Genomic DNA, 13,008 nt, shown 5'->3' with positions numbered 1-13,008 from the left:
AGGAGAATCGACGTTTCGGGCATTAGTCCTTCTTCAGGAATGAGGAGGGTGTGCCAAGCAGGCTAAGATAAAAGGTAGGGAGGAGGGACTTGGGGGAGGGGCGTTGGGAATGCGATAGGTGGAAAGAGGTTAAGGTGAGGGTGTTAGGCCGGAGAGCGGGTGGGGGCGGAGAGGTCGGGAAGAAGATTGCAGGTCAAGAAGGCGGTGCTGACTCTTGATCCCCTTACCAATGAAGAACCTGTCTATCTTTGTCTATCCATCCCAATATGCTACCACTTATAGTGTAAGCCTATATTTTTTGCAATAATCTTTGGTGTGACATCTTATCAACTACCTTCAGAAAATCAAAGTACAGTATATTCACCAGTTCCCTGTCATGCACATCACATACTATAACTTCAAAGAACACCAATAAATTCATTAAACATGATTCCCCTTTCACAGAATCATGTTGACTCTGCCTGATTGCTTTAAACTTTTTGAAATGGCCTGTATTAACAATCTCTTCCAACATTTTAACTCTAAAGATGGGGGATTAAGCTACTTGAACTTAAGTTTCCTGCTTTCTTTCCCTTTTCATTTTGAATAAAGAAGTTACATTTGCTACTTGATGATCTAATGGAATCTTTCCCAAATATAGGCAACTTGGAAAATTAGATCCAAGACATCAAGTATGCCACGAGACACTTCTTAAAGACCATAGCATGAAGTCTATCAGGGTGTGGGCGCTTATCAGTACACAGCTCCATCAGTTGGCTTAGTACCACTTTCCTGGTGATTGTAAATTACAAATTTATTTGGATTCTTTCTTGCTTCCATTTGCTGAAAATTACAGCTATTTCTGGGATGTTCTTTGTATCCTCTATAGTGTTGACTAAAATGGCTGGTCAGTTTATTTGCCACCTCCTTATTTTTCATTCCGCAGACTCACTTTCCATAGTATCAATGCTCCCCAATGTTAACTCTTTACTTTTAAAATGCCCATAGAAACCTTTCATATTTCAAGCTAGCTTTCTCTCATACTCTAAATATTTTCCCTCTTCAGTAATCCTTTATGCTTTAATTTTTTTTTCAATTTTCTTGCCTCCCTTTTATTTTTTCTCAGCTTTCTCTTCAAGTTTGATATTTTTAACCTTTTTAATTAACTGCAGATAGTGGGTTCTCCCTTTGAATTCTTCTTTCTCATTGGAATGTTTCTGTTATGTTATTCTCAAATAACCCCTAAGCGGCCATTTCTATTTAATTTACTCTGCCTTCATACCCTCATAACTGCCCACATTTAAGTGTAAAATACTAGCCTTCGACTGATTCCTTTATCACAAAAACTGAACATTATAATCACTGGATCCAAGAATGCCTTCACTATAAAATCAGTAAATAATTGTTGCACAATTCTGGAGCAGAAGAACCTGGCCTCTGGTTGCTCTCCAGAACGTGCTGTTCTAAGAAACTATTCTGAAAGCATTCTATGAGTGCCTCTTCAAGGCTACCTTTACCTATCTGACTTTTCCAGTCTATATGTGGATTAAACACCCACCAGGAATATTGTTGTATCTTTCTGACAAGCTTTCTCATTATTTGTTACCTTATACACTGTCCTATCAAGTGGTTACTTTTAGAGGGTTTACACATAACTCCAAGCAAATTTTACTTTCATAATTTCTCTTCTCAACAAAAACACATCTACTTTCTTGTTTCCTGAACTTAGCTCAACTCTGTCTGTTGTGCTAATACCATGATCAATTAACAGAGTCATGGCCTTGCCTTCGCCTAGCTTCCTAGTGTTTTTTTTTTGTATATTCCCCTATTGATGTCCTCATTGTTATCCCTTGCAGCAGAAACCATGTTGCATTACGACTCAGGGTCAATATGTCAGTATGATTTTAAGAGTCAAGCTTGTGATACTATCATTGCATCATACCATGTGACCTGGAAGCTCAAAGATCTTATACTCTATCTTACCTTAGATCACTAGAAGCATCACACTCTACTGGTAGCATACTTTTCAGTTGTAAACGAAAAGCATAGTATTAGCTCAGATACTTTCGTGCCAAAGGAACAGAACGCTTGTAAATAATAGTTTGTTGTAATAAAATTTTGTTTAGTTCTTGAATGATACACTATTCAAGGCCAGTTTCTAATATTATGGAAATTATGTAAGCATTGCTACATCAGGTCAAGCACACTGTTGGAGGCAAACTCACTTCTCCCTCGCCCTTAACAAAGCTAGCACCCACAATACTTTTCTTGGCTACCCTAGCTACAAATCACTTTTCGATCCCATCTCAGCACTGGTATTTTAGATTGGAGTTATCAGAAGGTATGGTGAGAGGAAGGGCCGGGTAGAATATGAGGAAGAGGTCTAGTCGTAACATTCCATCACTTCTGTGGCTTCAGCCCTGCCAGTGACCATGGCCTCAGTTGTGGCATCATTAATGATAACTAGCATCATCTCCATCATGGGAGCGTCAGCATAGTACCATGCGCATTCCCTGGTTGGTTTGTTGCTGTTGACTATGATTGTGTTACACATTGTTCTGGAAGGGATAAAAGAATGTACATGTAGAAGTGTGCAATGAGTTTGGGTAATGTTCTGGCCTCATTGAATGTTTGGCATTGTGCATTACCAAAGTGCCAGGCAGTTATGGTGAGGAAGTGGCTCTGAATATTAAACTTTAGTCAGGCGTAATAGAGAATGTGAAGGGAAGATTTGTAAGTATAATATATTAACTGATTTTGATCAATCATGCGACACCATTAAGTATCTGTTTGCATCTCGTCTATATATTTCATTCATTGATAATTATGTTTATGTATTTTCATAGTGTTTGATTGGAGTAGTTCCTGAACCCCTTTCAAAGGTGAGCATTTGTTTTCTGAACCTCCTAACACTCACCACAAATGAGTGCAGGTTAATTAGGAATCATACTCCCTGCACCTCTCAGCTGCCTTATCCAAACTCTTACCTATGGAACTGAATATACAGAGCAGTGAAACTGAGAGGAGAGAGAGAGAGAGAGAGAGGCAGTCATAAGAGACACATCAGTAAGTGTAGAGAAAGAGACAAAAGAAAGAGACAGTGGAGAAATCATAAATTATACAATGCAAGCAGTTTCAGAGTAGAACTTTGTGTTTATCTTGTTTCTACTTGCCTTGGAAACAATTTGTTATTTACTAGTTATGATTTGGAGATGCTGGTGTTAGACAGGGATGTACAAAGTTAAAAATCACACAACACCAGGTTATCGTCCAACAGGTTTAATTGGAAGCACTAGCTTTCGGAGCACTGCTCCTTCATCAGGTGGTTGTGGAGTACACAATTGTAAGACACAGAATTTATTGCAAATGTTTACAGTGTGATGTAACCGAAATTATACATTGAAAAATACCATGATTATTTGTTGAGTCTTTCATCTGTTCGAATACCATGATAGTTTCACTTCTTTCATGTGTAAATCACAAAACTTTTTAAAAAATTGCACAAAGACCCACATGCACACATATACATATATGTTTGTGGGGTGAATTTGGACTTGTAGAGTTACATTGTACTTTGCACAAAAACTGCATCAATTCATGTAAGAATCTGTTAACTCACTTTTTGATTAGAATCAGTCTAAACATTCTGGCACAGTCAGAGAACACAGGGGGCTAACACCTTCAACATATTGTCTAGCTAACACCAATTGTTACAGTTAACCTGAGAATGTAACTTTTAAAAAAATGTTTTGTGATTTACACATGAAAGAAGTGAAACTATCATGGTATTCGAACAGATGAAAGACTCAACAAACAATCAAGGTATTTTTCAATGTATAATTTTGGTTACATCACACTGTAAACATTTAGTATAAATGCTGTGTCTTACAATTGTGTCCTCCACAAACACCTGATGAAGGAGCGGTGATCTGAAAGCAAGTGCTTCCAATTAAACCTGTTGGACTATAACCTGGTGTTGTGTGATTTTTAACTTTATTATTTACTAGTTGTGTCAAAAAAATCCAGTGGTCTACCCTGAAGGACTGTCCTCTCCCCACAGTCTAAAGTACTCCTCAAATTGAAGTTGACTCAGGAATGGGCAGAATCTTCCAGTTGGAATCTAAACAGGGTTTTGCAAAGTTCAGAGTAATCTTGATGTCAATATTTATCGATGCTCGTTTACATCAAGAAGTCTCCATGTAACGTGTCAATAGGACAGTTAGATGGTTGGAGTTGCTGGAGACGAGATGAGACTTAAGTGTTGTGCTTTTCAGAGATCAAAATGCCAGAGTTACAATCAACTACACTGAAAAAATAGAAGCAATATACATTCAATCTCAAATTAATAGATTCCTTATCTTGTAGCCTAAATAAACAGCTGGATTCCTAGTATAGAATGTACTGTTTCACTAAAATTAAATTTTTAATGTCAGGAAAAAAATACAAAATTATTTTCTTCCAATTTTCTTTCCCTCCTTTGCTGCAGCATTGGTTTACAGTTTTAGGTGCTGACTTGCATGACAACGTGTAGGCAGCCATCCTGTATGACAAGCTAAGTACTGGTCAGCTCTTTGTTTACTCGGTGCAACCTGACACCGTCATCGACCATTCACATCTGTAGAATGGGACAACACAGAAGGGGGGCAATTCTTGCCATTGCACTAGTATCAGCTTTTTGAAAAACCTACCCAATAATGCCTGCTCTTTCCACATGGACCTACAAATTCCCTTCCATTTCCCTTTCAACAGGCATTCCTGAATCTCCATCTGGGTACTGCTAACCTGATGAGAAGAACTTATTCCTTAAAAAAATATTTTCCTGCGTTGCCTGTCATTGGTTTCACTTCAAATTTGAATCCTCAAGTTACTCTTCATTTAGCCACTGGGAACTATTCATCCTCATTCACACAAAACCCTTTCTGATTTTAAAATTGTTCCTCAACTTTGTCTGCTCTGCTATTTTTAGTGTTCTTATGAAATTTCAAGACCTTCACACTTGGTTCCCTCTGAATAATTCCCCTGATCTTGACATCCATCCAGAAGCTTGGAACATAGAAATGGCCATGTTCGTCATGGCTCACACTTATAGTTAGGGCCTAACCAGCACTTTGTAGAAGTTCGGAATAACATTCAAGGATGTTCGTTTACTTCAGCATTTGCCAAGGTTTTATTAGACTATAGAATAGAACTGAGTTACTTCTTTACTAATTCACTTCTGATAATAAATAGTTAGGACGAGAAGATGGAGTTTGTTATTGGAGGCTGAATACCGCTGTGACGTTCATTTTAAACCCATAACATTGGGCACTTGTTTTCATTCTATTTTGGACCAGAATAGGCACATTACTGTAAAAATGTGGCCCACATATTACAAGGGATGAAGTTCAGGTGGAAAATCCATAAGGCCAGGCTCCACAACTTATGCCTTTTCGGTTTCTGACCAAGAAGACAGCCTGGCTTTCAAGTTGAACTGGGATGACGCTGAAACATGCCACAGGAACAGATATGTCAAGTTGGAAGAGTGGAGTGTAAATCTCATCCATGACCTGAGGGTTAGAGTGTTCAATCCCAAAGAAGAGAGTCAGACCTCTTAACCTACACATCTTTGTATGGGAGACATCTGATGGGATGGGGCATTTGGCAGAGCAGGGAATAAGGGTGAGATACTGTGCTTCTCCTGCCTCATGATCAGTCCTGTAAAGAAACGTCATATCAGACTGGAAGAGTTCATCCGTTTCTTTCCGCAGACTGCCAGACCTGCTGAGTTTCTCTAGCAGTTTACATTTGCATTTCTGTAAAGGCAAATTAGATTCTTGCCAAAATTGTTCCCATGTCCCTATGGCTATCCAACTTCCTGAGACCTCATCAACTTGGCCAATCATTTTTAATCCCCCAAAGCAGTTTACATCAGAAGCTGCAAACCTCATTAAAGTATTTAACTAATCAACCTGTCTCCCAGGAGTGGATAGGCTGCAAACACAAACAGACTTTGCCTTGCCTATGTTAAACCCACAACAGTGCATGTTATAGCACATTCAGTAAGGTTTCACTTTTAATTTTTAATGCCTGACCAGACTCCAACCTATCTATTTTGGTGGTTAAAATTTACCAGTTGGAGTCAATGCATAGAATTGGTTGATTTCTCTCTTCTTTATCCCAGGGATGCTAAAGTAAATGTTAAGTTTAGATTAGTACCCTGCTAATGGACTAATTCAAGAAAGATCACAGGTTGACTGTAGCTGGTAGATCTCAAGTCAATTATAACTGACAGATAGTGGAAAGTTAATTTATCAATTGAACTACACCAGGGGATCCAGGAAATGATCTTTACTCAGGCCTTTTAAAAGTTGATTTGCTGTTAAATTATTTCAATTGAGTTTGTCTGGGCTTTTCTAGAAATACAAGAGATGCCTTTTTGGTGTTGACTTTGACTCAATTGGGCCATCTTATCCCTCAAATTAGTAACTAAGCAACTAAAACATTGTAGTCACCCAGTCATGCAAACCATAGCCAACATCAACAGAAATGTATACCTAAATAGCCCAATACACTCAAAGTGAAGGCCTTAAGTCTCAGATTTTTACAGATATTTCAAAAGTAACATGCTGTATTTGATATTGTCTCTTTCTAAGTGAAGCGACCAGAATTCATTTTCCTCAGTTTGGCAGGTAAATTGTCCTCCATTCGTATTCCTGTGAGTTGCAGGCCATGTTCCCTCTGCGGAAGATCTCCCGTTGATTGAGTGATGGATTCTGAATTGACTTTGATACTCTTCAGCGGGAGTCTTTCTTCGGCAGTGAAATTGCTGGGGTTAGAGCTTAACCTCTGCAGTTTTAGAGGCAGATCGCCAGTACTGCAAGTTTTCTCTCCTATGTCAGCAGTCATCCTCATAACTTTCCTCTGCACTTCCTCTTTGCCGGTGCTCATTTTCTGAAGTTTGGCTGGTAATTTGTTGCCCTTCTCCTCTAGGGTATCGATGCAGTCCAAGGAGAAAATTCTCTCCCTTCTGTTCTTGCTGTTGCTGATACAAGGTGTGGGACAAAGTGATGTCAGCGACAGCTTCTCATCTTGTTCCTTTACACTATATGGAGATGTGGGAACCTCAAATGTGGAGTGGAATTGGGAATAATCCACACGGAAAAATCCTTCTTCTAGTGACATGACTGGAAGAAATCTATGACCCCAAAGAACTTCATCTTCTGTGTATGAGGTCCTCGCTTGACATGTCATTCCTGCAAAGCAGAATAAAAAAAAGCTTTCTAAATAGGTAGAGTTTATGAAATTATCTCATTATTTCAATTAGAATGATTAGACAAAAGTGCTAGTATAAAACATGTTTGCATATCATTAACGTCAGGATAATTGATATAGTTAGAACATAGAACATAGAACATTACAGCACAGTACAGGCCCTTCGGCCCTCAATGTTGCGCTGCCCTGTCATACTATTCTAAAGCCCATCCCATCTACACTATTCCATGTGCGTCCATTTGACTGTCCAATGACGACCTAAATGCACTTAAACTTGGCGAATCTACTACCGTTGCAGGCAAAGCATTCCATACCCTTACTACTCTCTGAGTTGAACATAAATGAGTGGAAGTGCCTTATTATTGCTTCCTTTAAGTTTTCTGATAAACATAAAAGATTTAATATATGGTGAGGTACAGTCAAATGATCAGGTGAGGAGCGGCCAAATAACTCTCCTCTTTCCACACTTCTTGCAATAGGTTTTCCTATTTGAAAAGTATATACTTGTCAATTCAAAGGGTGTTTAACTGCAGAACTGAACCAAGAAAGAAGTTTGTTTTATTAATTCTTAAACCAATCTAAGAAAAATAGTAAAATATGTACCAACTTTGCAGAGTCATAGAATCATTCCAATTCAGGAGGTGGCCATTCAGTCCATCACATCTGCACTGGCTCTCTGAATGAGCAATTCATTTCAATGAATCATGGCAATGTTACAGTGCAGGAGGTAGTCATTCAGTCCATCATGTCTGCACGTGCTCATTAACTGAGCATCATTGCCTCATGCCAACCTCCTGCTTTCTCTCCCTGTATCCTTGTACATTATCTTTATCCAAATAATCATCCAGTGGCCTCTTAAATGCCTCAGTCATTTTCTCACCTTCTTCCCATAATCCTGTATATCTAATTGTATATTTCAATTGAACCTGCCTCCACCACATATCCAAGCAGTGCAGACCTTAACTACTCGCTTTGTGAAAATGTTTTTCTCATATGTATTCATTTGCAAATTACTTTAAGTCTGTTACATCTCATTTTCAATGCTATTATAAGTGAGAACAGTTGCTTCCTATCTACCCTGCCCAAATTTCTTATGATTTTGAAATCTCCTCATAGCTTTCTCTCTAAGGAAAAGAGTCCCATCTTTTCCAATCTATGCAAGTAGCTGATTTTCAAATCACTGGAATCATTCTTATAAACCTCTTCTGTACCTTCTCCATATGTTTTCATATCTTTCCTGAAAGGGTGACACCTAAAAATGTACAGAGTACTCCAGCTAAGGTCTAACGATTGTTTTACATGAGTTCAGCATAAACTCTTTGGTGTTGGAATCTATGTTGCCATGAATAAAACTTAGAATATTGTATTCGATAGTAACTGATATTTCCACCTGTCCTACCACCTTCAATGACATATACATATGCATCAAGTTCTCTCTGCTCCTACGTAACCTTTATTATGTACTTTCTCTCCATGCTGTTTCTATATTCATGTATCTCTTCACACTTCTTTGCACTTAACTTCATTTACCACTTATCTTCCCACTCCACAAACTTGCCAATGTCCTATTTACATTCTACAAAGTCCTTCTCACAGTCTAGAACATTTCCAAGCTTTATATACAAGCTTTGAAATAGCCCCCAGTAAGCTAATGTCTAGGTCATTTACAGATATCTGGAAAAGTAAGGTTCCCAATTGTGACGATGCTGCTCCTTTAACAAGGTTATGCTGTCATAATGATTCGGAGATGCCGGTGTTGGACTGGGGTGTACAAAGTTAAAAATCACACAACACCAGGTTATAGTCCAACAGGTTTAATTGGACACACTAGCTTTCGGAGCGACGCTCCTTCATCAGGTGATTGTGGAGGGCTCGATCTTAACACAGAATTTATAGCAAAAATTTGCAGTGTGATGTAACTGAAATTATACATTGAAGAATTGATTGTCTGTTAAGCCTTTCATCTGTTAGAATACAGTGATAGTTTCACTTCTTTCATTTGTAAATTACAAAACCCTTTTTTTAAAAGTTGCATTCTCGGGTTAGCTGTTAACAATGGTGATAGCTAGACAATATGTTGAAGGTGTTGGCCCCCTGTGTCCTCTGTCTATGACCTGATGCTTAGATTGATTCCAATCTAAAAAGTGAGATAACAGAGTTTTACATAAATTCATGCAGTTTATGAGCTCAGAGTTCGACATGAATGTATGTGGTTTTTAAGCAAAGTGCAATGTAATTCTGAAAGTACCAAAAAAATTCACCACAAAAAATATATGTGTGCATGTGGGTCTTTGTCTGTGTGTGTGTCTGTCTGGGGTCGGGGTTGTGAGTGTGAGAAAGTGTGTGTGTGTGTGTGGGTGTAGTGAGTGCAGAGTGTCTTAAGTCTGTGAGGGGGTGCATGTGTGGGAGTCTGTGTGTCTATAAGGGTGTGTGTGGGTGTCTGTGTGCGCGTCTGTGTGTATCTGTGTCTGTGTATATGTGAGAGTGTGTGTGTGTGTGTAGGAATATCTGTGTGTGTGTGTGTGTCGTGCAATAGTGATCACCTGTAATGTGACATGAACCCAAGGTCCAGGGTACCCTTCGTTGTTCAGTACTTCCCAGGAGCTGAAAAATTACGCCATGTTCTTCGTGACCTGTAACACATTATCAGTGAGGATGAGCACCTCACTAAGACCTTCTCCACACCTCCACTACTTGCCTTTAAACAAGCGCCAAACCTCAAACAGATCATTGTTCGTACCAAACTGCCCGGCTCTCAGGACAACTCCATACAACCCTGTCACGGTGGACGCTGCAAAACGTGTAAGATTGTGGACATAGATACCACTATTACGCGTGGGAACAACTCCCACCATGTACATGGCAGGTACTCATGTGACTCAGCCAACATTGTCTATCTTATACATTGCAGGCAGGGATGCCCAGAGGCATGGTACATTGGGGAAACCGAGCAAAGGCTACGACAACGGATGAATGGTCACCGCACAACAATCAATAGACAGGAGGGTTCCCTCCCAGTTGGGGAACACTTCAGTGGTCCAGGACATTCAGCCTCGGACCTTCGGGTGACCATCCTCCAAGGTGGACTTCAGGACAGGCAGCAGAGAAAAGTGGCCGAGCAGAGGCTGATAGCTAAGTTCGGTACCCATAGGGAGGGCCTCAACCGGGACCTTGGGTTTATGTCACACTACAGGTGATCACCATTGCACTGCACACACACACACACACTCACACACACACAGATATTCCTACACACACACACTCTCACATATACACGGACACAGATACACACAGACGTGCACACAGACACCCACACACACCCTTATAGACACACAGACTCCCACACATGCACCCCCTCACAGACTTAAGACACTCTGCACTCACTACCCACACACACACACACACACACTTTCTCACACTTTCTCACACTCACAACCCCCACCCCAGACAGACACACACACAGACAGACAAAGACCCACATGCACACATATATTTTGTGTGGTGAATTTTTTTGGTACTTTCAGAGTTACATTGCACTTTGCTCAAAAACCACATACATTCATGTAGAACTCTGAGCTCAAAAACTGCATGAATTTATGTAAAACTCAGTTATCTCACTTTTTAGATTGGAATCAATCTAAACATCAGGTCATAGACAGAGAACACAGGGGCTAACACCTTCAACATATTGTCTAGCTATCACCATTGTTAACAGCTAACCCGAGAATGCAACTTTTAAAAAAAGGGTTTTGTGATTTACACATGAAAGAAGTGAAACTATCACTGTATTCTAACAGATGAAAGGCTTAACAGACAATCAATTCTTCAATGTATAATTTCAGTTACATCACACTGCAAATTTTTGCTATAAATTCTGTGTTAAGATCGAGCCCTCCACAATCACCTGATGAAGGAGCGTCGCTCCGAAAGCTAGTGTGCTTCCAATTAAACCTGTTGGACTATAACCTGGTGTTGTGTGATTTTTAACTTTGTATGCTGTCATAAAGTCATAGAGTCAAAGAGACGTACAGCACAGAAACAGACCTTTCGGTCCTACTCATCCATGCCGACCAGATATCCCAACCTAATCTAGTTGCACTTGCCAGCACCCAGTCCATATACCTTCATCCCTCTGCATGAAAAAGCTGCCCCTTATGTCTCTTTTATATCCTTCCCCTCTCACCCTAAACCTATGCCCTGTTGTTCTGGAGTACCTCACCCCAGGGAAACGACTTTGTCTATTTATCCTATTCATGTCCCTCATTATTTTATAAACCTCTATAAAGTCACCCCTCAGACTCCGATGCTCCAGGGAAAACAGGCCCAGTCTATTCAACCTCTCCCTATAGCTCAAATCCTCCAACCATTTCAAGTTTCATTACATCTTTCAAATAGGAAGGAGACCAGAATTGCATGCAATATTTCAAACGTGACCTAAACAATGTCCTGTACAGCCGCAACATGACCTCCCAACTCCTGTACTCAATACTCTGACCAATAAAGGAAAGCATAGCCAACGCCTTCTTCACTGTCCTATCTACCCGTGACTCTACTTTCAAGGAGCTATGAACCAACACTCCAAGGTCTCTTTGTTCAGCATCAGTCCCTAGGACCTGACCATTAAGTGTATAAGTCCTGCTAAGATTTGCTTTCCCAAAATGCAGCACCTCGCATTTATCTAAATTAAACTCCAACTGCCACTCCTCAGCCCATTGGCATCTTGGTTTATTTTCCAGAGAGGTTGTAAAAAACACAGACTCCGAAAAGTCTAACTTGAAGGGTTTTAAGGCCAGTTTGATTATAGCTAACAGATACTGCCTTTGGCAACAGAGGCTTTCACGTTTTTGAAAATAAACACTTGTACAATGAGAGGGAAGTGGCCAGTTCTCTCAGCTCAGCTCTTCTTTGGTTTGGTTTAGACTTTAGCAGTAGTGTTGAAAAAGCTGCTGGTCCAAAGTCTGGTACTCTCTCTCTCTGACTTCTCTCCTGTAAGACCCTGTGTTTGATTTTTCCTTTTGTGCCAAGTGGGTTATGGGGATTGTTGCAGATATTTGGAACAGCATCATTAAGCTGGGATGATCTGTTGAGTTTCTGTTTCATTCGTTAACTTATAAATACATTTTGCCTTGTTTAAAACTAGTGGTTTGACCAGTTGCATCTCTCCTGGAATAACCATGTTACACCTGCTTAAAGTAACTAGCAAAGTTAGGGTTTAAGCTACTTTCTTCAAATGTTTTTTGGGGTCTGGCCTAATCCATAACACAATATTGACCCCAAGAGAACTCCACTACAAACCTTTCTTCAGTCTCAAAAATACATTTTAACCATTACCCTCTTTTCTATCACTCAACCTTTTTTTATATCCATGTTACCACTGTCCCTTTGATTCCAGGAGTTCTAACTTTGCTTACAAATCTGCTGTGTGGAACTGTGTCAAAAATGTTTTGGAAGCATGTGCACAGTGCAGCACTAACCTCATCAAAACTCTTTGTTTCCTTCTCATAAACTCCAGAAAGTTAGTTAAACACAAATTAAGTTAGTCTTCTTGAAACACGGCTATTGAGTTGAGCTGTTTATAAATCTTAGTCTACTGCACATGGAGAGAGAGAGTCATACAATAGAAGACCAGGTCCCAAAGGTTTGAAAGTTGAGTGGAGATAGCCAGGGAGTAAGACTCTCTCTTTCTCTCAGGTTTTAAGCTGCTTGTTCAGTGCTGCTTGGGGAAATGTGTTTTCAACATAAAGAAGGATCTACTTGTTATGTGACCATTGTCTCTCT

The 13,008-nt window shown here is 39.8% G+C and overlaps 1 protein-coding gene across 1 annotated transcript in view; it reads right to left on the bottom strand.

Annotated features, from left to right (window-relative positions):
• Positions 1 to 3,999: 3,999 nt before the first annotated feature.
• The window catches only part of LOC122539896 (G protein-activated inward rectifier potassium channel 1-like), a 65,073-nt gene continuing 56,064 nt past the window's right edge, over positions 4,000 to 13,008 (bottom strand). Inside the window, exon 3 of the mRNA XM_043675050.2 lies at positions 4,000 to 7,211. Coding sequence (XP_043530985.1) covers positions 6,607 to 7,211 — 605 coding nt within the window. The 3' untranslated portion in view covers positions 4,000 to 6,606. The remainder of the gene's footprint in view (positions 7,212 to 13,008) is intronic.

The sequence above is a fragment of the Chiloscyllium plagiosum genome, unplaced genomic scaffold (assembly GCF_037043375.1).
Source record: "Chiloscyllium plagiosum isolate Xiang-an unplaced genomic scaffold, Cpla_swu_hap1 HiC_scaffold_32, whole genome shotgun sequence".
NCBI classification, from domain to species: domain Eukaryota; kingdom Metazoa; phylum Chordata; class Chondrichthyes; order Orectolobiformes; family Hemiscylliidae; genus Chiloscyllium; species Chiloscyllium plagiosum.
This window is presented reverse-complemented; position numbering and strand designations above follow the sequence as displayed.